Here is a 24,197-nt window from a genome sequence, read left to right on the forward strand (position 1 = left end):
AAGTTATTTCACAGCTTGAATGAGTGAGCTTCTAAATATTTATTCTTTTTATATCTCTTTACATATTTTCATACCAGAAACAGAATCTCTTTTTATATCTTTTTGGCTATAAAGAAGTTAAAGAGTTCTCTTCTTGACAGTCATTTAACTTGATCCTGACTGGCAGTGTCAAAAGTTTAGATCTCCCTATTTGGAATGTTTGGCACTGGTACCTAGTTTTTTTTTAAGTCAAAAGTTTTTCCCTCTTTTGAAAGGGCTTTTTTCAGAGTCAGTATTTCACCCTCTGAAGCCTGAATTCCTTCCAAATTAAAAAAAGCAGCTAGGACTAACCATTCTCTGTCAAGATAAGCAAGTTTAGTCTTTTCAATGCGTTTGATCTGTTTTAAGTTGGCAGACAAAATTTGCCTAAATTTTCTTGTGGGATGCTGATTTGCTTGGCTGCAAATATCTCACTTTTCTGAAGTGCAATTAGGGTATTCTCTCTGGTAGAGTTCTTCCCTCTTCTTTCAAGGTCCCTCTGCAATTTAGCCGTCTAGAGTGGTCTTAAGTGACTAGATAGGCGGGATATAAATAAAATAAATAATAGTAATAATAATTTCAGGGTGGATAAAAATGTTTTTTTCTAAAATCAAACAGATATAAATCACAATATAACTCAATTTAAAAATCTGATTTTAAAAAAATTTAAACTGTGTTTTAAATCTGTTGATTTGAATCAAATTCACCCTGTGCAATTTCAAACCTTGATTTGTTTTTTTATATATACTGTATAAAATAATTGTATTGGTAATAAATTGAGGAACAGATTCCTCAATTTGTGTGTATTATGTGTATAGATTTGTGATTATGGCTTAATTTCAGGAGAAATAATCAGTGAAATGTTTGTGAGCATCTCTGCCTAGTCTACTTTGGGAAAAAGTGCACATTATGTGTGTGGTTGGCAGTTGTGTACTTCACAGCTTGGACAAGCCCCGCTCTGTTAAACTGAGTGCTTTATCAGTCTGCACTGTGGGGACATGAATACGTATTTGCCTGGCAGAGTATTTATAGGTGTTATTGAATTAATGTTATGTGTAGCACTTTAAACACAAATATGTGCATATGAAATGTGCTATTGTAACTTGTTTTCATTGGCACAGAATATGCTTATTTTAAGGCACATCTTTTCAAATGGGATGTTTTTGTGTTCTAAACAATGTATCAAAACCTAAAGGAGGCATTTTTGAATTTAATAAAGAGCTGGGAGAAAGCAGAACAATTGATAGCTAAATTTACTTTCTGTGGTCATGAATTTCATTGTATCAGTGTCATTAACAAGGTACTTGAATACTGTGTTCAAGTCTAGTTCTTATTGAATGGCAATTTTTTCCCTTGGAAAATAACTAAAGGGTTTTGTAGAATTTGAAAAAAAGAAGAGATTAATCTTTCTGGTTTGAATACCAAATAGCAAAGTGTGGAGTACTAATGGGTTTCTGTGTCTCTTTGACTGAGTATGACATTGCGAAGAGAATAATCCTCATCTTAGAGCTACAGAACTGGAAGGGGACCCTGTGGATCATCAAGTCCAGCCCCTCTAAAGGAAGCGCAGTGGGGAATTGAACTCCTAACCATACCTGAACCACTGAGCCATCCAGCAGTCTTCAGGCAGTTTCTTGCACTCTAGAACCAACCTCTTTATCTTAGGATGAGTGCTAGAGACAAGGAAGAACTTCACACTGCCTGCACTTTAAATGTGTAATATCTGGTACTCCAGAAGACGGAACCTTGGCCAAGATCCAAGTAGTCGTTCTCTAATAGTGAACTTGGATAGTGAAAGTGAGAAAATGGAACTGCTGAGCACTTGGTTGATTGTTATAGTTGCAGGATGTGACTGGAAGTTAAGGTTGACTTTTAAATCTTGGACTTGGTGATTCTGGTGGCCAATTGAGTTCATAGGCCTTAAACAATTAGCTCATTAAGTTTACCATGTCATCACTTCAATATTGGGATTTTCCTTTGCGGGTGATTTTGATTATGATGAAGAAGATAGATTTGAGCCAAATTAAATGATTCCTGTTCTGCAGGTATCATATCAGTGAAATGGTTCATTAAAGTGGCTATATGAGCATGTTCTATTAGTTTTAATACCATAATGGAAATGTAAGAATATTTGTTATTAGCATTTTAGATTTTTGTACTTGACAGGGGCCAGACTTCCCTTCCACCCCTGCAGTTCTAAGCTGATAACTATTTTTTATTGTTTTCTTTGGTTTTTATGCTGTCCCTTTAGTGAAACACAGTATATGGGCAGTTGACAAATAAAACTCAGAACTCCACATTCAAAAATACAATCAAAATGAGAGTTCATTGATCCGGATCTAAAACCAATATGAGATAACAGAAAACACAAGAAAAAAGGGAAAATATTAAGAATATTCAGGAATAAGTTATTAAAGTTATAATTCCAGTGTCACGTACTGCAGATCAATTTTCTTGGTCTCAAACAGCTCTTTATCTCCACAATATGATTTCACCATCAATAGCAACTATTATTTATTTTTATTTACAATGCTTCTAGACCACCCGATGTAGTGAAATCATTCTACAGTTGCCTTAGTGGTAATTAGAATGTGGTGTTGAGTTCATTAAGAGATTAATCGACCACAAAGAGTGGTCGAAATGACTAGATAGGCGGGGTATAAATAAATAAATAAATAAATAAATAAATAAATAAATAAATAAATAAATAAAAATACTGTAAGTATATGATTGTTACAACAGGAACTTTTACACACTTCCCATAATTTGCAAATTGGCTTGCTTTGTTTCTTGATTGGTAGTTAGGATGGAATTTCAGGCTTCATTTGAAAGTATGATCACTTGGTTGACAAGGTCTGCCTGAGTCAGATCTCTAGTGCAAGCGAGCGCATGTGCACACACACACACACACACAAATTCAAATTATAATGTCAGGGTACCTGTAACCCAGAGTTTGGCCCTCATATTCATAGCTGGGGCATATTCTTGGATTCAGCATGGAACCAGGCAGTACAAGTTTTGCTACTAGCTAGAGGTGCATATGTACACCCATGATAAATACGTCAACTGCTTTCTGGGGAAGCTGACCAGTGGTGGGATCCAAATAAATTAACAACAGGTTCTGTAGTGGAATGCCAAAAGGTGACGTCATTCCTGCCTGTCCATCACAGAAGCTCAAGGGGGAGGAGCCAAGGATAGAGCAGGAGGGGCGGAGCCAGAGAGACAGTTACACAGGGAGTTAGAGAGAGAGGGACAGCTGGAGATGTGGAAAGAGTTAGGGTTTTAGCAGTAAGAAGAGGAGGGTTAGGGGTTTGAGCTGAGAGTGTTAGGAGAAGGAATTGAGATAAACGAGATTGAACAAGCAGGAATGAAGTCACACGTACTATAAGAGAGATAATGATTACAAGTACATAGTAGATTGAAATAAAAGTGATTGCATACATAATCAAATCCTGCAATGGCATTAGTAAATATTCATCCTGGCCTTCTTTCCTCTCTCCTCCTCTTCTCTCTTCCACAGTCTCTAGCTAGAATTACATTTAGCACTTCACACATGTTATCCTAATGCAGATGAGAATTTGACGTCGTTTAGTTGTGTCTGACTCTTCGTGACCCCATGGACCAGAGCACGCCAGGCCCATTATCTTAGTTTTTTTGATGTTGAGTTCCAGTCTGTTTTTTGCACTCTCCTCTTTCACCCTCATTACAAGGTTCTTTGTATCATCTGCATATTGGACGTTGTTGATATTTCTTCTGCCAATCTTAATTCCGGTTTGGGATTCCTCCAGTCCAGCCTTTCACATGATGTATTCTGCATATAAGTTAAATAAGTAGGGGGACAATATACAGCCTTGTCGTACTCCTTTCCCAATTTTGAACCAATCAGTTGTTCCATATCCAGTTCTAACTGTTGCTTCCTGTCCTACGTGTAGGTTTCTCAGGAGATAGACAAGGTGGTCAGGCACTCCCATTTCTTTAAGGACTTGCCATAGTTTGCTGTGGTCCACACAGTCAAAGGCTTTTGCATAGTCAATGAAGCAGAAGTAGATATTTTTCTGGAACTCTCTGGCTTTCTCCATAATCCAGCGCATGTTAGCAATTTGGTCTCTAGTTCCTCTGCCCCTTCGGAATCCAGCTTGTACTTCTGGGAGTTCTCAGTCCACATACTGCTAAAGCCTGCCTTGGAGGATTTTGAGCATAACCTTGCTAGCGTGTGAAATGAGTGCAATTGTACGGTAGTTGGAGCATTCTTTGGCACCGCCCTCCTTTGGGATTGGGATGTAGACTGATCTTTTCCAGTCCTCTGGCCACAGTTGCATTTTCCAAACTTGCTGGCATATTGAATGTAGCACCTTAACAGCATGATCTTTTAAGGTTTTAAAGAGGTTCACTGGAATGCCATCACCGCCATTGGCCTTGTTCTTAGCCATGTTTTCTACAGCCCACTTGATTTTACTCTCCAGGATGTCTGGCTCAAGGTCAGCAACTACATTGTCTGGGTTGTCCGGGATATCCATATCTTTCTGATATAATTGCTCTGTGTATTCTTGCCACCTCTTCTTGATGTCTTCTGCTTCTGTTAGATCCCTCCCATTTTTGTCTTTTATCATGTCCATCTTTGCGCAAAATGTTCCTCTAATATCTCCAATTTTCCTGAACAGATCTCTGGTTTTTCCTTTTCTGTGATTTTCCTCTATTTCTTTGCATTGTTCCTTTAAGAAGGCCCTCTTGTCTCTCCTTGCTATTCTTTGGAAGTCTGCATTCAATTTTCTGTAACTTTCCCTATCTCCCTTGCATTTTGTTTCCCTTCTCTTGTCTGCTATTTCTAAGGCCTCGTTGGACAGCCACTTTGCTTTCTTGCATTTCCTTTTCTTTGGGATGGTTTTTGTTGCTGCCTCCTGTACAATGTTACGAGCCTCTATCCAAAGTTCTTCAGGCACTCTGTCCATGAAATCGAGTTCCTTAAATCTGTTCTTCACTTCCACTGTGTATTCATAACAGATTTGGTTTAGATTATACCTGAGTAGCCCAGTGGTTTTCCCTACTCTCTTCAGTTTAAGCTTGAATTCTGCTATGAGAAGCTGATGATCAGAGCCACAATCAGCTCCAGGTCTTGTTTTTGCTGACTGTATAGAGCTTCTCCATCTTTGGCTGCAGAGAATATAATCAATCTGATTTCAATATTGCCAATCTGGTGATTTCCATGTATAGAGTCGCCTCCTGTGTTGTTGGAAAAGAGTGTTTGTGATGACCAGCTTGTTCTCTTGACAAAACTCTATTAGCCTTTGCCCTGCTTCCTTTTGAACTCCAAGGCGAAAATTCCCTGTTGTTCCTTTGATCTCTTGACTCCCTATTTTAGCATTCCAATGCCCTAGAATGAGAAGAACATCTTTCTTTGGTGTCAGTTCTAGAAGGTGTTGTAAATCTTCATAAAATTGCTCAATTTCAGTCTCCTTAGCATTGGTGGTTGGTGCATAAACTTGGATTATTGTGATGTTGAAAGGTCTGCCTTGGATTCGTATTGACATCATTCTATCATTTTTGAGATTATATCCCATTAGAGCTTTTCCCACTCTTTTGTTGACTATGAGGGCTACTCCATTCCTTCTATGGGATTCTTGCCCACAATAGTAGATATGATAATCATCTGAGCTGAATTCGCCCATTCCTGTCCATTTTAGTTCACTGACGCCCAGGATGCCAACGTTTATTCTTGCCATCTCTTGGTTGACCACATCCAGCAGGACAAAGTGTCAGGACAAAGAACATTCAAGAGAAAGGCCGTGGGATTGTAACACCCACACCAAGAAAGAAGGGGAATCCATTAAGGTACACACCTGTATCCAGTTTAATATGGGTAATCTTCATAGAGAAGGACCAATACTTTTGATTTAGGGCAGCTGGCAAAGGATTATATAGCTGGCAACAGATACAAAACTAACCATGAATGAGTTAAGTGATTAAATGAATGAATAAAATCATCGTTGATGACTTGGTTTGGTGGGGGCGATCACCTCACTTAACTTTTTCCAGGCAGGACTATATGTTTTAGTTTGCTCCCCAGTGGAGAATAGACATTATCAGCGCTGTTCTGACTTCCTACGTAGTAGCTTCAAACTACAATGTTGTTTTCAGCCGACAGTACCTTTCCCATTTATTTTCAGCTTGCATGATCAGCTGTAACAATCCGGATTTCCCCCTTCACCTCAGCTGAGGGGAACATTCTAGTTTTCGCATTTCACACATTTTTATGATTTCTTTTTCTTTATTCATTGGCCTTCGTCCTTCTTCATTGGCCAGGCGCTCCCTCCCCATCCGAGCCAGTTAGCAATGTCATCTCAAGTGAGGGTTTCCCATTGATAATTCTTGCACTCCTAACTGTACCATCTTAGAAGCGGGCCCCTGTTCTAAGGATCTCACCCAGGACTGGGAGGAATTTGCCATCATATGGGGTGGTTGCTATTCCTTCCTTCCTTCCTTCCTTCCTTCCTTCCTTCCTTCCTCCCACTGCCTCGGTAAAGGTTCCCCTTGACAATTTTTGTCCAGTCGTGTTCGAGTCTAGGGGGCGGTGCTCATCCCTGTTTCCAAGCCATAGAGCCGGTGTTTTGTCCGAACACAATCTTCCATGGTCACACGGCCAGTGCGACTTAGACATGGAACGCTGTTACCTTCCCACCGAGGTGGTCCCTATTTATCTACTTGCATTTGCATGCTTTCAAACCGCTAGGTTGGCGGGAGCTGGGACAAGCAACGGGCGCTCACTCCATCGCGTGGATTCGATCTTACGACTGCTGATCTTCTAACCCTGCAGCACAGGCTTCTGCGGTTTAGCCCACAGCGCCACCACGTCCCTTTTGACGGAATTACAGAGGGGAAAATAGCTTTCGGAAACTCAATGCCGCCTTTGCGCAATACAGTGTGTTGTTTTAAATAAAAAGCTAGGAGAGGCAGAGGGTGTGTGTGCCTGGGCAGGGCAGCAGCGCTGCGCCGGCTGGAAGTTATGGAGGCTGGCCAGCAGGTGAGGCGAGGGAACTGGAAGGAGGGGAAAGACAGCCAGCAGAGGCACGGAGGGAGGGAGGGCAGGAGCGAAGGAGGAGCAGAGACGGAGGTTGACTCGGGCTGGCCGGTAGGCCGGAGGAGAGGGAAGGCGGCAGGGCCAGAGCAGCAATCTCCCCGCCCCCCCCATTAAGCCTTGTGCCATCCAGCGCCCACGCTGCCGTAATAGGGGAGTGCAGGCGAGGCACATAGGCAGTCCAGCTGCCCGCCGATCGCTTTCTTCCTTTGCCTCTCCCTCTGCCCATTCTGTCCCCTTGGAAGGGTTTTTTTTTTTTAAAAAAAGAAGGTACTTGTGGTACAGTGGGGGAATTCAGGCCATCAAACGGTTCTACAGAACTGATAGTCCATTAGGTACCAGTACTGTGGAACCGGTGCGAACCGTCTGAATCCCACCACTGAAGCTGACCTTGCAATTGTCGGACATACCTTACTTAGCTCCTTACTTAGTTCAGTAACTGTTAAAGAGTTGTTTGACAAGTTTTGTTGCTATTGAATTCCATATCTGTTTTATTTTTAAATTTTGGTAAGCTTCCTGTGTTTCTTGAAAAAGTACGGAAATAATCGTTCTTAGAACAGGCACATGATATAAGTAATATCTAATCTACACTTGTCTAAAGCTATTTATTTGTATCCTATTCTCCTTGAAGCTGTTCTTCATTTCTTTCACTCCAAAGATAGTAGTATGTGGGCAAGATTCACATATTTCTGAAAAGGTTGACTGAGTCAAGTTTTGATTGTTTCAAGAGATAGGTAATGCTTAAAGTCTGTTTGACATAGGTGCAGAATATAACCATAGCTATTCATCTTAGTTTGCTTTTATGTATCAGAAGCCCTTTGAATCTGCCCTTCGTTCCTCTAGATTCTGATGCACTAGAGAAAGAGTATTGTTCAACTCACCATAATATAATATAATACAATATAGTAATATAACAAAATCAAGAGCTAGTGAAAAAATTCTGGAACAAAACAAATCACTGAACGTTAAATGTTTAGAATGCCTGGGCAAGTAAAAAGGCTTTATCCTTCAGAAAGTTTTAATACATGGAAATAAAATAAACATTTCAAAAGTCATCTGATAATTCTTGAGGAAAGTGTACATTTTTGAGATTATGTAAAAAATATGTTGAAGAAGTTGAAATGGTCAAAATGCTAATTTCCTGCTTTCGATGTAACATGCAAGGTAGAGGTGTGAAACTAGTTCTTAATGCAGTTTTTTTTTTAAAAAAAGATAAATAGCTATTTCTAGTTATAGTTTTGATACCACTTCCATGAGTTCCCCTGTGGTGAAAACTGTGTGAAAATACTACATTAAGGGTAATGTCAGTGACTACTCACCATGATTTTATATAGTGCCCAGAACTTAAATCAAGCAGCCTTCAAATCCCAGCAACTGGGGAAGCAGGGGGAGTATCATAGGCTGCTTATGGCCTTCCCATTGGAAATGGATGGACAGTGCTGGACTAGATGTTCTATTCTAACATGCATCTTAAGCGTTATCAGCTGTAACCAGCCTTTAGTTAGCACAAGGAAAGAGAAAATATGGCCTGCCAGATCTTAAGAGTACAACACCCATCATTATTAGGGAGCATAGCCAACAATGAGACACACCAGGAGTTGTTATCAAATAGCATCTGCAGGGCCACAGGTTAACCCCCTTGCATTTGGCATTTTTGGTAGGGTATCCTGGTCAAGGAGCGTTTGTTGCCTCCTGCAGCTTTTTCTGGCTTGAGGATATGAGTGGTTGACAGCAGTGTTGCTCCACCATTTTAATACAAATACCAAGCTAGTTCTATAGAAAGAGACATTTGCCCCGCTGCTTATTGTTAGGTCTGGAATATTGAAAATGTACATGTGAAAGTGAAACACTGTGGAAATAAAATAATGGTAAGAGTTGGCTGTTGTGGGCTATCTGAGGTGCATACACTAATACCTGGTCTGCTGATTAAGTATTTTGGATTGCAACAGGATGGAATTGGCACAAATCATGACTAAATTCTCTTGTTCACTTCAGTGCAACTACCTTAGCCTGGATCAAGCCCACTTTATTTATTTTTGCTACTACCATAAGAAACCTCCATCTGCTTCTTGACTTAGGAGTTAGTATGAACTGAGCCAATGATAAAAAACTCACCAGATGAATTCTTGTTCCTCTGTTTCTGTCATATAGTGTCATCATACCATTCTTACTATTTTATAAGGCACCTCCTATTCTTTTCCTTTGGCAAAGCAATGTAAGTAATAGAAGTGTCACCGCTGAACGGTTGGCATATTGTAAACTCTTGGTTCATTCCTCATGATCAGCTGAAAGGGTCAGCTAGTAGAGGGCTGGAAAAGATCTCTCCTTCAGGTTCTAGAGACCTCCTGAATGTCACACATTCAGGATGCTAGGCTGGATGAACATGTGGTTGGACCTGGATGCATGTATGTTTTTACAGTTGCGCAGATGAGCATCAATAAACAAGAATATATACTCAAAATGATTTAGGAACATTAACACCAGAACACATTTTGTACTTTTCATTACAGAGATCGATAAATTCCAAAAAGGGGAAAGCAAAGAAGAAGAAAAGTACATTGATGTAGTGATTAACAAAAATATGAAACTGGGACAAAAAGTATTAATTCCAGTAAAACAGTTTCCCAAGGTAAGTTTGGTGTCATTGATTCTTAATATAAAGAATGCATATTAAGTATGCTTTCTAGCTATTTCTGACTCATTGCCAGTTTTGTCTCTCCATTGTGGATGCTACTATGAACTATACTATGTTTTCAAATTTCTCATCACTCTGGAGGAAATTTTACAGTTATTTTATGGACATCAAGAAAAGAAATCTTATTTTGCTTATGTAAAAACTGTCAACCTGGACTGAACGTACTATATCGTATGTTTAGTTATCTAACATGAGTTAGAAGTTTCTAAGAATTACCGCATGCTCACAGGAAACTTAAGGACAGGTTCCATAACATTAAACATTTTTAGAAGTAAATAGGTATTGCTCAATATGTTGGGCTTCCCCCCTCCCATTATCTCATTCCTTGGAAGTGCAGAAGGAAGTCTTTGGGGGCCTACTTTTTATGGATGGTGAACTCTTTTGTATGGGACAGTTTTTGTGGGAATTTATGCCATGTTTTCTTGCTGGTGAATGAATAATTATAGCTAAATTAATAAATTGAACAGTGAATATTATTCAGCCCAGCATAAATAAACTATGACTGTTGTGTAGGCATCATTCATTCTCGAGAGCCTATGGTAACATGCTCTGAATACCCTGTTTCCCTGAAAATAAGGTCTACCCTGAAAATAAGCTCTAGTATGATTTTTCAGGATGCTCCTAATATAAGCCCTGTCCCAAAAATAAGGCCTAGTTAAGTGAAAGCCCGCCCTCCACCATTGTGCAGCAACCAGAAGATGACATGACTGTATTTGAATAAATGTAGATTGTTGTACATGAAAAAAACCATAAAACATCTCCAGAAAATAAGCCCTAATGTGTTTGTTGGAGCAAAAATTAATATAAGACCCTGTCTTATATTTGGGGAAACACGGTAGAGGTCTTGGAACAGTGTCTAGTGTGGCTGAGAAGGCCAATTCAAGAGTGACAATCCCTTCCACACGGAAGACAAATACAATCTGACAATACAATACAAAAACGATGACTGTATTCACTAAGAAAATACTTCTGATTAGGGATGTGTGAACCATCAACTAATTTGTATTAAAATATTTGCTGTACCAATTGTAGCCAACCCATCCCAAGTTGGTTTGGAAGTTGACTGAAATGTGTCCCTCCACCATTGGGTTCATGAAGGTATTTTTAGTCATTTGTATATTTCCAGATGAGGGAAAATTGCAATTGGGGAAACCAAAGAGATAAGAGAATTGAGACTCTGTGCAGCACCATCAGTTTGGGGAATGTGATGGGTCTTCCATGTGTAGGTAGACTCCCACAAGCTTCCCTCCTTCCTCTGTACCCACCTTCAGAAGCAACATTCCTTGCACAGTGTTCGTGTCATCCCATGAATCTACCTAGTATAAATAGGCATTTAAAAAAAAAAATCAACAGTAGAAAATAAGGGGAAATGTGGAAAGATCAGCTCTAGCACTACTTTGATCTCTCTTGTGAAATCTTGCAAAGCAGACTTATATTCACACAGTCATACTTGATAAATTGAATATAAGGAAGATCCATTGTAACTACAGTGGTGCCTCGCTTAGCGATGTTAATTAATTCCAAAAAAATCGCTAAACGAAAACATAGCTAAGCAAAATAAAAAAGCCCATAGAAACACATTAAAACACGATTAATGCATTCCTATGGGCTTAAAACTCACCGTTGAGTGAAGATCCTCCATAACGCCGCCATTTTCGGTGCCTCTTAAGCGAGGAATCCGTGCCTAAAAACAGAGGGCGGCCATTTTGAAACCGCCGATCAGCTGGCCGAAAATGGGGGCTTTGCAATGATCGCTTCCCTGCGATCATCGCAAAGCGAAAATAACCCATAGGGACCATCGCAAAGCGATCGCAAAAATGCGTCGCTAAGCGATTTTGCTGTAAAACGGAGCTATCGCTATACGAGGCACCACTGTACCCAAAAACAAGACAGTTCTAGTAAGTGATTCGACTCTGTCTCTGGATATAGAACGGCTGCTCTGTTTCGTTGAAAAGACTATTTGCAGTCTTGTGAGCTCAGTGCATAGGGCTTGGTGACCCTGTGTTACTGAGGGGATCCAATAATTTTCAGTCTACTACTCTGGTGCTTACATCTTCTGATGCAAAGATTTTTCGTCCTTTCTAAACCTCAAAGTGCTGGAGCAAACTTTAGAAGTTGTAGGCTTGTGCAAAAGCTACTTGGGAGTCCTGCAGCCAGTCCAGAAATGCACAAATATCCGTTCTCTGTCTTGTCTGGATACTTTCATGAAGACTGTTGTACATTGCTAATTCTGGTAATGTTTGCTGTTAATGTAAAAGCTATTTATTACAAGTGATGTAAAAACCAGTGTATTGGACAAAACTCGTCTAGCAGCTCTGTCTAGTCCACAGGTGGGTGTAATGCTTCCTGAAGTCTGTATGCAGTGCTCCAGGACCTTTTGATCTCCTCCTAGGAGCCCCATATTGTTATTATTTTTTTTTTTTAAAAAATGGCTTAAATCACCTTGTTTCCTCTAAAGGGACACGGGAGAGCAGTTTATGATGGTTTAGCCCCAAACATTTCAGGCTAGGGAGGTGCTTTTCTTCCAACCAAATATTATGTAGAGCAGCCAAAAAGAACTGAGTTGCTGTATGTGTCCTCTAGAGGGTAAAATTCACAATTTTAAATGAAAAAAAAAATCTTTGGGTATATGAGTGGATGCAACCCCAGACTTCTGCAGATTGCCCGCCACAATGTAGACAGAGAGCCACTGCTGGTACTATTGAAAATCAGTTTAGATGCTTGTCAGCTTTTCCTCTGACAGGGATCATGTTGACCACTTTCTTTCTTTCTTTCTTTCTTTCTTTCTTTCTTTCTTTCTTTCTTTCTTTCTTTCTTTCTTTCTTTCTTTCTACATACATACATACATACATACATACATACATACATACATACATACATACATACATACATACATACATACATACATACATACATACATACATACATACATACATACATACATACATACATACCCCGCCTATCTGGACTACCAGACCACTCTAGGCGGCTTCCAATAGAGAATAAAACAATAAAACACAAGAATGTACATATGCTGTACCACTCCGATGGTGGTTTCCTTTTCTCTTTCCTCTAAGGGTTCTGGGAATCCCTGTGGAATGCTTTTATGCTGGTGAAGACTTTTGGAGTCCTATAACAAGGATGGGAAAACTTTAATACCTGGAAATTGACACTGGGGCTGGTGGCAGGGTGTTTTTTTTAAAATATATTTTTATTTCTTGGCCATTTAAGAGTCCCACCTGCTCCTATGCAGAGATCCTAGTGCACAATTCCAATTTAAGATTGCTTGCCGTTTGGGGGTTGGTCGTATTTGTTTCTGGGGGCCTTTGCCAGAAGCTAGTTTCTGAGGTAACAAAAACCTAATTTTCCTCACAGCAGTCCTACTGTTAGATCTTGTGATAGACCAGGCTTAAAAAGTGACCGATTGGCTCAAGATAATCTAGGAAGGATTTGAACCCAGGTCCTTTGTGTTGTAGCCCAACACCAAACGTCCTGCATTTTCACATAGCATGTCACAAAATACAGTGGTACCTTGACTTACGAACTTAATCCGTATTGGAACGGCTGTTGTATGCCAAAAAAGTTCATAAATCAAGGCAAAATTTCCCATAGGAATGCATTGAAAACCATTTAATCCGTATCTGCTGTTTTGCATTTGTATGTTCGTACGCAGAGGCATTAGATCCCATAGAAACTAATGCAAAGCCGGTTAATCCGTACTCTACCACTAGGGGGGGAATTTTTTTAAAAAAAATTCTTCTTTTGATCTAAGGTGAACTTGGGTCAAAAAAAGGGCAGGAAAGGTTTTTTTTCATTTGTAAGTCGAGGCTCCGTTCGCAAGTCAAAGCAACATTTTTTGAATGGAGCCGTTCGTAACTCAAAACATTCACAAGTGGAGACATTTGTAAGTCGAGGTCCCACGGTATTTTATTCGTAACATGTTAGGGATTTCTTGGTACCCAGTGTGATTACAAGAAGTCTCCTGTGAGTCAGAAGCAGCTGAAGTCAGCTGAAGAATACTTGCTACATCCGTGAATTTTCTGAGTGGGTTCTGCCCCTATTTGTATCTTGTGTCCTTAACATAGGCAGGTGTTACGTACCTTTTGAAATTATCATTCACCAAAGGATAGTTTGGTTCTAGAACTGATTTGCCAAAAAGACTGCAAAAACAACTTAAATATTAAAATGGGAGTCCCAATAAAATGTTGGTAAAGGTCTTACCCCTAGTGTGACTCCTGCATAAATTATATTATGTTTAGTGATCAGCAGCTGCTCACCCTGAGGAATTGGAAACAGGCAGACTGTTCTTGCCATGGAGGCGAGTAAAATGGGGTGTGTGTGTGTGTGTTGTGGAATCTGTATTGTGATTTAATATCAGAAACTGGAGATAAACTGTGAATATTGGGACTGTGAAGTGCAGCCTAGATTGGAGGTAGGATTGTAATTTGATTCATAACCACCAAGGTAAAGGTAAAGTTCCCCTTGACAATTTGTCCAGTCGTGTCTGACTCTAGGGGGTGGTGCTCATCCCCGTTTCCAAGCCATAGAGCCAGCGTTTGTCCGAAGACAATCTTCTGTGGTCACATGGCCAGTGCGACTTAGACACGGAACGCTGTTACCTTCCCACCGAGTTGGTCCCTATTAATCTACTCGCATTTGCATGCTTTCGAACTGCTAGCTTGGCAGGAGCTGGGACAAGCAATGGGCTCACCCAGTTGCATGGATTCGAACTGCCGACCTTTTGATCGACAGCCCAGTTGCTCAGCGGTTTAACCCTGACTAGACATGGGACGCTGTGACCTTCCCACCGTGGTGGTACCTATTTATCTACTTGCATTTTGCATGCTTTCGAACCGCTAGGTTGGCGGGAGCTAGGACAAGCAAAGGGGGCACCAACAGAGAACTACAATTCCGAAATAAATCCATTTAGTCCCATTGGTTGTTAGTCACTTATGTAGATCAGGAATGGACAGAAAATGGCCCCCACCTAGGCCCCACACATATTTGTGGGCTATGGAGCCTCACAAGCTTCCTGTACTATTGCTATTGAATGTTGTTCCGCTGGTAGAAAACAATGAGGCTCAAACTCTTGGAGCTTCTGCAAAGTATAGTTCCCCAGCAAAGTAAGATAAATTTGTAAAGAAAAAGATTTATGAAGGGGGAAATTTCTCTTAAAGTGATTTTCTGTTTACAGTGGTGCCCCGTATGATGATGATAATCCATTTTGTGAAAATCACTGTTTAGCGAAACCATTGTCATGTGAAAACCATTTCCCGATTGGAATGCATTGAAACCAGTTTAATGTGTTCCAATGGGGAAAATACCTCGTTGTTTTGCGAAGATCGCCCATAGGGCAGCCATTTTGCAAGTGCCAATCAGCTGTTTTAAATCGCTGTCTGGAGAAAAACGGGCCCGAAAACACCCGTTTTGTTGAAGATCAAGCCACCGATCAGCTGTTTTAAATCGTTGTCTTGCGAATAAACGGTCTGCGAAGCACGGACCAAATTGTTGTCCAGCGAAATTCCTCCATAGAAATCATTGTTTCGCGAAGCAAAATGGCAGTTGCAAAACATCATCATCATGCGGATTCGTCATTTTGAGGGGTAATCGTCTTGCGAGGTACCACTGTACTTTCAGCATTAAAGCTGGAAAACTTATTTTTGTACCGGGTGTGGCTTACGATAGGTTCCACATGTGTGCAAAATGATTGCTGAAACTGCCCAATTCTGGTGTAAAAACACACCAAGAGTTGATAACTGTGTTTTCCTTCCCCCTTTGTAATGAACTTGCAATTTTTTAGACATGGAGTTAAGCAGCACATGAAACTTCTTTGGGGCATCCTTTGTTCCAGTTATTTCTTAAGACTCTTGTTGATGCCCGGAGGGATGACTATACAAGATGAATGTAGCTCTTTGTTCTAGGGCAAGGATACTGCGGGAGTTTTTTCTTTGTCTCTGCAAGGAAGAACTACAGTTTCTCTAGAATCTGATGCCTCTCAATACTAAGCACCCACTGTGAAAAGTGAAAGGGATATCTTTATTGGAATCAAAGGGGAAGGCAGGTTCAACAGCTGTAATTAATTATGCATTGAAATCTATATTTTAGATTGTAAACACTGTTGGCGGTGCTGTGGTTTGTGTGGGAAGATTGCAGAGAGCAGCTCCATTATTGGTGTGCATCTTTTGAAAACATGGGGGGAAGAAAATAATTGTCCTGCCAAATTGCTTACGTCAAGTAACAGACCCTAAGTTTAATATTTCCTAATTGATATTTTGGGTCTGTATGAATGTTTTGACTTTAGATTTATTTCTTTAAGTAGCTGCTTGACATCGTGAAATAGATTTCTTGCATAGTTTACTGTAAAGGAGTAATTCTTCATTGAGGAATGTGCTGAAGATTTATTTATATGGCTTTCCCTTAATAGCATACCTGGCTTTATATTTCAGACTGCTCTATTACTGCGAAAGAAGCCTTGTAATCATTAAATCGTGACAGGGTTTTGAAATATATTGACCGCTCTTCCATTAAACTGGAGAACAGATCTTTATATATGTTAACTATGAAGTAGCATTTTAAGCAATGATGTTTCTAATAAAATGAGAGAACAGTTGACAAGGCATTACGGATGTCTGGAGGTTTTTTTTCCTTTCCTTCTAAAGGTTCTTTGTCTGAAGCTCTGTCTGCTTCTCCGCTGGCAAAAGCCGCAACTTACTGATCGTGGCTTCTCCGGACAATTCTGGAATTAAAAATGCGCAGATGTTTGTTGAAATTTCGTTGGCTCTCTTCTAATCTCCAGAATTCTTTGGAGAAACCATGATGGCGAGGAATCTGGCTATGTAGTGCTAGTGTGGGTGCTAAATAAGGTTGAAGGGCTTTGTATCATCCAGTGGTGTCCAACCTTGGCTCTCCAGATGTTCTTAGACTACAGCTCCCAGAAGCCTTCACCACCACCTCTGATGGCCAGGATTTCTGGGAGTTGAAGTCCAAGAACATCTGGAGGGCCAAGGTTGGACACCACTGAATGCATTTTGAATAGGACTGGCCGTAATACAGAACCATGGAAGATCTCATTGCTTCCTTCCACCAAAAAAATCCATTTACCCCACCCCTATATCTAATGCAAGGACTGTAAGTGGGGAAACAGAACAGGGACCAAAAAGTAGAACTTCAGAGGTTTCTGTGGGAAAGTTTTACTTGAATTGGGCTTGAGATCAGAAAGAACGGAAAGAAAATGTCTGCATTGGGCAGCCTCGGATGTGTCTTGCTTTTCCCTCATGGCAAATATTTCCTCACGGAAGAGTGTGGGTCTGTAAACAAGCAGCCTGATTCAGACTAGAGATGTATTGGCAGCAGAAGCCGCAACACTCTGACTGACCCCTTTTCTGTCAGCAACATGGCCTTTCCTGTCTACATGACAATGTGCTTGCTTTTCATTGCGTCTTACATTTGTATCAACATCTTCATTCTATATTCAACTCCTTGTTTTCTAAATGTCCTGCCTGTAAGGCCTTTCCCTGTTTCTAAGCTAGACAAAGTTTGACCCTACAGATGCTGGACTTATCACGCCAGTCAGTGATGAGTCCAATCAGTGACAGCGTCACAGTCAGTGACAAGGAATGCTGCGAGTTGTGGTTGAAGAGTAGAAACAGCCTACGTTGTCTTGCTCCTTGTGCATATCCTGCCTCTTTCTATTGAGTCTAGCACTTGGTATAGCATGGATTCACCCCACATCTTACCATGGCAAGGTTCCTTTTTCACATTTCCTTCTTGGATCATCCCCCTTTTTGACCTTGTGTCCTCTGTCCTCGTTGTCGAAGACATACTTTGTTCAAGACATTATTTCTCAGTCCACCACCCGCAATGTGCTTTTGTTTGTGACACCCTTCTCTGGGTTTTCTGTCCCTGAACACTTGGGTGCTGTCGTCTTACTCCCTGAAGCTGTTGCTTTGTGAGATTTTTAATCCCATCTGAACCGATGACAGTCCCATTATGCACATTAGCTGGACGTTGGGCATCCTTCGGTGTGTGTATAGGGAGGGACTGTTACAGGTTCATAGATTTCTGCCAGAGTATCTCATGTGGGTGTGATCCCTCTCGCTTCAACCTTCCCCATTCTGCGAGAAGTAGTCCTTCTCAGTAAAGGTGAAAGGGCAGCCTCTCCAACATCTTTATTTTAAGTTCATTCTTAAGAAAAGAAGAGCCCATTTGTATCAGTCAAACCCTGGGTGTTTCAGTTGGCCATCTAAGGGCCACCTTGTGAACCTGGGGCAGCATTCTTTCACCCAGAGTGGCCAACTAGCTACTTACTTGAAGCTGAAAAACAAAAGGATGATGCCAAGAGCACTTTCTTGGTCTTTTAAAGCAACTGGTATGCTGCCTCTAATCCTGAACATAGGGTATCCTCATGATGACCATATAGGCATTAGTAGTGTCTCATTCATGGATTCATAATATCACTTTTTAAAGCTGTCTATGCTGGGAACCATTGGCACATCCTGTAGCATTATGCGAAATAATTCCTTTTCTCAAGCTTGGGTCTCTTACCTAATTAGATGACTCCAGATTCCAATATTATGAGCAAGGTAGAAATGCCATAATCACTATGTTCACATGAATGCATAATTAATTGGTCTAATGCCCTCTCAGCCCCCAACCTTCCCTTAAAAAAATAACATACTTAAAGAAAAATAATGTATTCTTCCTTTTGGGAGAGATGTTTTGAGCTACTTATTCAACAGTTTTGTGATTTTCAGTCTGCTTGGTGGATTGTTATGAAATAACTCACATTTTTGAATTATTGACAGCCCAGGTTGGGATTGTTTTGATATACCATTTACACCCTTGCCCACCCATTTTTCTTTTTGAATGGCAATAAATTTATGGGTGTCTTCTTCCACTCTAGTGGGCCAAAGTCTCATGGATGTCTTGATAACTAGGGTGGTTTCGTGCCTTACATGCACTGCAGGGCACACTCTGACTTTCCTGTTTTCTGTACAGGGATCAAGCAATTTCTTTATTATGGAGGTAACTAACTTTGTTCCCTGATTGTGCTTAAAATTTGTTCAGTCTCCTCGTCCTTATGCAGAGGGTCTATCAGAACAGTCTACATCTTGAAATGTATGGATACTGCAGGATTCCAGATTTTTCCAGAGGGATTTTCTTAAATCTAGCATTAGGCATGGATTTTTGAACCAGCTTTAGCCCACATGACAGGAGGTCTTTGAGAGAAGGGCAGAGGTTGTGACTGTCTTGATAATTCTTGACTTTTTTGCTGCTTTTGATGATGTACACATTGGTGTATTGTGGGTCCAACTCTGTGGCTTTCATATCAGGCACACAGTGATGCAGTAATTCTGTCTCTGTGTGCAGTGTTGATCTCAGAATATAACATAGGAAGTTACTCAAGGAGTATCTGATTTGTAGGGTTCCCACAGATCCATATTACCCATATGTTCCCTCATAGTCACATGGACACTATACGGTGGTGCCTCGCTTAGTGATTGCCTCATTTAACAATGTATTCGCTTAGCGATGGGTTTTTTAATAATTTTCTGCATCATTTAACGATGTTCCCTATGGGCGATTTTCGCTTAGGGATTTCGGGACCATGCTTTGCATAGCGAATGCGTTTTGGGTCCCCTGTTTCGCTTAACGATGTCCGTTTTTGCAATTTTAAAAGTGTCTTAAAATGTTCAAAAACTGTTTTAAATGCTAGGAATTATTAGTGCACCTTCTAAAACGTGTGCAACTTAATTTGGCTTTGTTCTGACTCTTCGTTAATTTTTGGTGAATTTATTTCTCCCACATTGGAATGCATTGAACCCGATTTTGACACTTTAAAATTGCAAAAACGGACATCACAAAACCATTGAAATGCATTGAATAAGCTTCAGTGCATTCCAATGGGGGAAACATTGTATCGCTTAGCGATGTTTCCTATGGCGATTTTCGCTTAAAGACGGCAATCCGTTCCTATTGGAACGGATTATCTGGTTTTCAATGCATCTCTGTGGGAAAACGTGTTTCGCTTAGCGATGTTTTCCCATAGCGATGTTTTGTTGGGAACCAATTAAAATCGTTAAGCGAGGCACCACTGTATATATTCAATGTTGAAGGAGACTATTGCAGACCTGAAATACTTCTTTCTGTTATCTTAGTCAGATGATACTGTTGTTTTTGTTTAGTCATTAACGTCTTGTCCGACTCTTCGTGACCCCATGGACCAGACGCAGGGCCCCCTCTTGTCTTCCACTGTCTCCTGGACTTGGGTCAGATTCATGTTGGTCGCTTTGGTGACACTGTCCAACCATCTCGTCCTCTGATGTCCCCTTCTCCTCTTGCATTCACGCTTTCCCAACATCAGGGTCTTTTCCAGGGAGCCTTCTCTTCTCATGAGATGGCCAAAGTATTGGAGGCTCAGCTTTAAGACCTGTCCTTCAAGTGAGCTCTCAGGGTTGATTTCCTTCAGAAGGGATAGGTTTGTTCTCTTTGCAGTCCAAGGGACTCTCAAGAGTCTCCTCCAGCACCACAATTCAAAAGCATCAGTTCCTCAGCAGTCAGCCTTCTTTATCGTCCAGCTCTCACTTCCATACATTGCTGCTGGAAAAACCATAGCTTTGACTATGCGGACATTTGTTGGCAGGGTGATGTCTCTGCTTTTTAAGATGCTGTCTAGGTTCCTCCCAAGCAGCAGACATCTTTTGATTTCATGGCTGCTGTCATCATCTGCAGTGATCATGGATCCCAAGAAAGTAAAATCTGTCACCGTCTCCATACCTTCCCCTTCTATTTGCCAGGAGGCGATGGGACCAGTGGCCATGATCTTAGTTTTTCTGATGTTGAGCTTCGGACCATTTTTTGCGCTTTCCTCTTTCATCCTCATTATGAGGTTCTTTAATTCCTCCTCACTTTCTGCCATCAGAGTGGTATCATCTGCATATTGGAGGTTGTTGATATTTCTTCCGGCAATCTTAATTCCAGTTTGGGATTCCTCCAGTCCAGCCTTTCTCATGATGTATTCTGCATATAAGTTAAAATAAGCTGGGGGACAATATACAGCCTTATCATACTCCTTTCCCAATTTTGAACCAATCAGTTGTTCCATATCCAGTTTTAACTGTTGCTTCCTGTCCCACATATAGATTTCTCAGGAGATAGATAAGGTGGTCAGGCACTCCCATTTCTTTAAGGACTTGCCATAGTTTGCTGTGATCCACACAGTCAAAGGCTTTTGCATAATCAGTGAAGCAGAAGTAGATGTTTTTCTGGAACTCTCTGGCTTTCTCCATAATCCAGCACATGTTAGCAATTTGGTCTCTAGTTCCTCTGCCCCTTCGGAATCCAGCTTGTACTTCTTGGAGTTCTTGGTCCACATACTACTGAAGCCTACCTTGTAGGATTTTGAGCATAACCTTGCTAGCATGTGAAATGAGTGCAATTGTATGGTAGTTGGAGCATTCTTTGGCACTGCCCTTCTTTGGGATTGGGATGTAGACTGATCTTTTCCAATCCTCTGGCCACTGCTGAGTTTTCCAAACTTGCTGGCATATTGAATGTAGTACCTTAAAAGCATTATCTTTTAAGATTTTAAATAGTTTTTAAGGCCCATTTGACTTCACTATCCAGGATGTCTGGTTCAAGGTCAGTAACCACACGATTTGGGTTGTCCGGGACATCCAGATCTTTCTGGTATAATTCCTCTGTGTATTCTTGCCACCTCTTCTTGATGTCTTCTGCTTCTGTTAGGTCCCTCCCATTTTTGTCCTTTATCAACTCCATCTTTGCACAAAATGTTCCTTTCATATCTCCAATTTTCTTGAACAGATCTCTGGTTTTTCCTTTTCTATTATTTTCCTCTATATCTTTGCATTGTTCATTTAAGAAGGCCCTCTTGTCTTTCCTTGCTATTCTTTGGAAGTCTGCATTCAGTTTTTTGTAACTTTCCCAATCTCCTTTGCGTTTTGTTTCCCTTCCCTTCTCTGCGGTTTGTAAGGCCTCATTGGGCAGCCACTTTGCTTTCTTGTATTTCTTTTTCTTTGGGATGATTTTTGTAGCTGCCTCCTGTACAATGTTACGAGCCTCTATCCATAGTTCTTCAGGCATTCTGTCCACCAAATTTAGTTCCTTAAATCTGTTCAACTGTGTGTTTATAAGGGGTTTGGTTTAGATTATACCTGAGTAACCCAGTGGTTTTTCCTACTTTCTTCAGTTTAAGCTTGAGTTTTGCTATAAGGAGCTGATGATCAGAGCCACAATCAGTTCCAGGTCTTGATTTGGCTGACTGTATAGAGCTTCTCCATCTTTGGCTGCAGAGAACATAATCAACCTGATTACGGTATTGCCCATCTGGTGATGTCCATGTGTAGAGTCGCCTTTTGTGTTGTTGGAAAAGAGTGTTTGTGATAACCAGCTTGTTCTCTTGAAAAAAGTTTATTAGCCTATGCCCTGCTTCGTTTTGTTCCTTTTATCTCTTGACTCCATACTTTTAGCATTCAAGTCCCCTATAATGAGAAGAACATCTTTCTTTGGCATCAGTTCTAGAAGGTGTTTTAAGTCTTCATAGAATTGGTCAATTTCAGCCCCTTCAGCATGGGTGGTTGGTGCATAAAGTTGGATTACTGTGACGTTGAAAGGTCTGCAGATGAGACTGTACTGATCTGAATCCAGTTCCTCATCCAGTTGATGAGGAGCTGGATGAAGTTCAATAAACCCAAGTTAAATCTCAACAAGAATGAAGCCCTGTGGACTAATCACTTCTGGGAATTGGGCAGGCAGCCTCTTCTGCAAGAGTCAGCAGCTTTTCTGAAAGAACCAGGTGTATAACGTTGTCTACATCTTAATCAGTCCTGTCATTTGACTTTGGTGTCTGCAAATCCCTTTTAGGAAATTAGACATTCATGGACAAGGATAGCATAGCCACAGTGTGTGCATGTGCTGTGAGCCTTCGGGTTGGGCTACTGTTGTGCATCATCCAGCAGGTTGCCTTTAAAGTTGACCAGTCAGGATGAGATTTTAGAAATTCCAGCACTCTGAATCCCATAATTTGGTGGAAACCTGCAGGCCAAATTAGGGGATTGCAAATTCTGAAACCATCAGGAGGTAAAACATATAGAGTGTATGAGGCATATAGAGTATATACTTCTTAGGAACTCATCCCCTACCCCCCCCCCCATACACACATCTTTGTGAGTTTTAGGGAATCTTTGTGACTCTCATGGTGCAGCAAGACACTTTCCTAATGGTTCATAGAATGGTATGGGAATGGTATGTAGGTGAGGGAGCTCTTCTCTCTCTTGCCAGTTTGACACTTCTTGGCCCCATAATTCATTCTGGGGCATGAGTATGGGCATGGACTTGGTGATTAGAGACCTCAATTAGTTATCAGAATCCAGTGGAAAGGATTAAAACCACTAGTTCTGAAGGTTTCTCTCTCCCCCCCTTCCATATCATTAAAATAGATTATTGGCTTTGATGTTGAGGTATACTTCTCTTGAATTTTTCACTCTTAAATTTTCCTAGTGTGTAAAGGGAGCAGGGTTTTGGAAATGCTAGTCATTCTGAGGTATATTTCTCTAAAAAAGTTGCAGAGATTTAAGATTGCATTGTCTGCACAGATCTTTCACTACTGTCTAATAAAACTGAGCGGCTCCTTTCCCCCATTTATAATAATAATAATAATGTGCTATGAAATCACTTCTGTCTTATTACAACCGTTTTCCAGGTAGAGAGTACTCAGAAGCAGTTTACTCTTCCCTTCTTCTAGGGGTGTCAGCTTACCCAAGACCACATAGGGTAGCTCTTCTGGGATGCACAGTGGGGAATTGAACTCCACAGCCAGAGACAGACCCGTGTATCGAAAGAAGTTGAACACCATCAGTTTTCTCTCAGCAATTTGTTATACAAAAACAGCAGAGTAGTTTCAATGTGAGATGTCTCTTAATCTTTTAAATTATTTGGACCTCTGTCTCTTGCTGTTGGCATATGAAGTGCAATTGAAGTGGTTAGTGTTAATCCTGTGTTAGTTGTTAAATGGCCTCAGGGCTGGTTTTATTAACAGTCCTGGGAAAAGAGACTATCCTTGAAGCAGTCATGGTTGCGTCAGTTACCCGGTCATATGCAGAAAAGCACTGTGACAATCTTGAAACTTCCTTTTACAGACTTGAAGAATAGACTGGATCAAGTACTGGTCTGATAGGTCTGCAATAGTTTGTATTACCCCCTTTTTGAGCTTTGCCCAATAGGTACCTCTGTCTTTTCCTTGACATAAGCATTGGTTAACAGGGGTGATAAAAGAGCCTGCCTTAAGCCGAGATGCTGTAAAAATGCAGGTTTCAAGGTGGGTATGACATGGAGAAATTTACCATGTGTCCAGATGACTACAGATTGTATCAGTAGTGTATGTTTAGTACAGCC

General features: G+C 40.8%; 1 protein-coding gene across 5 annotated transcripts in view; it reads left to right on the forward strand.

Annotated features, from left to right (window-relative positions):
* The window catches only part of KHDRBS3 (KH RNA binding domain containing, signal transduction associated 3), a 137,420-nt gene that overhangs the window by 38,233 nt on the left and 74,990 nt on the right, over positions 1 to 24,197 (forward strand). For all 5 annotated transcript variants that reach the window (XM_078391663.1, XM_020815146.3, XM_072999368.2 and 2 more), the window contains exon 2: positions 9,601 to 9,719. In XM_078391663.1, coding sequence (XP_078247789.1) covers positions 9,672 to 9,719 — 48 coding nt within the window. In that variant the 5' untranslated portion in view covers positions 9,601 to 9,671. The remainder of the gene's footprint in view (positions 1 to 9,600; positions 9,720 to 24,197) is intronic.

The sequence above is a fragment of the Pogona vitticeps genome, chromosome 4 (genome assembly GCF_051106095.1).
Source record: "Pogona vitticeps strain Pit_001003342236 chromosome 4, PviZW2.1, whole genome shotgun sequence".
Taxonomy (NCBI): domain Eukaryota; kingdom Metazoa; phylum Chordata; class Lepidosauria; order Squamata; family Agamidae; genus Pogona; species Pogona vitticeps.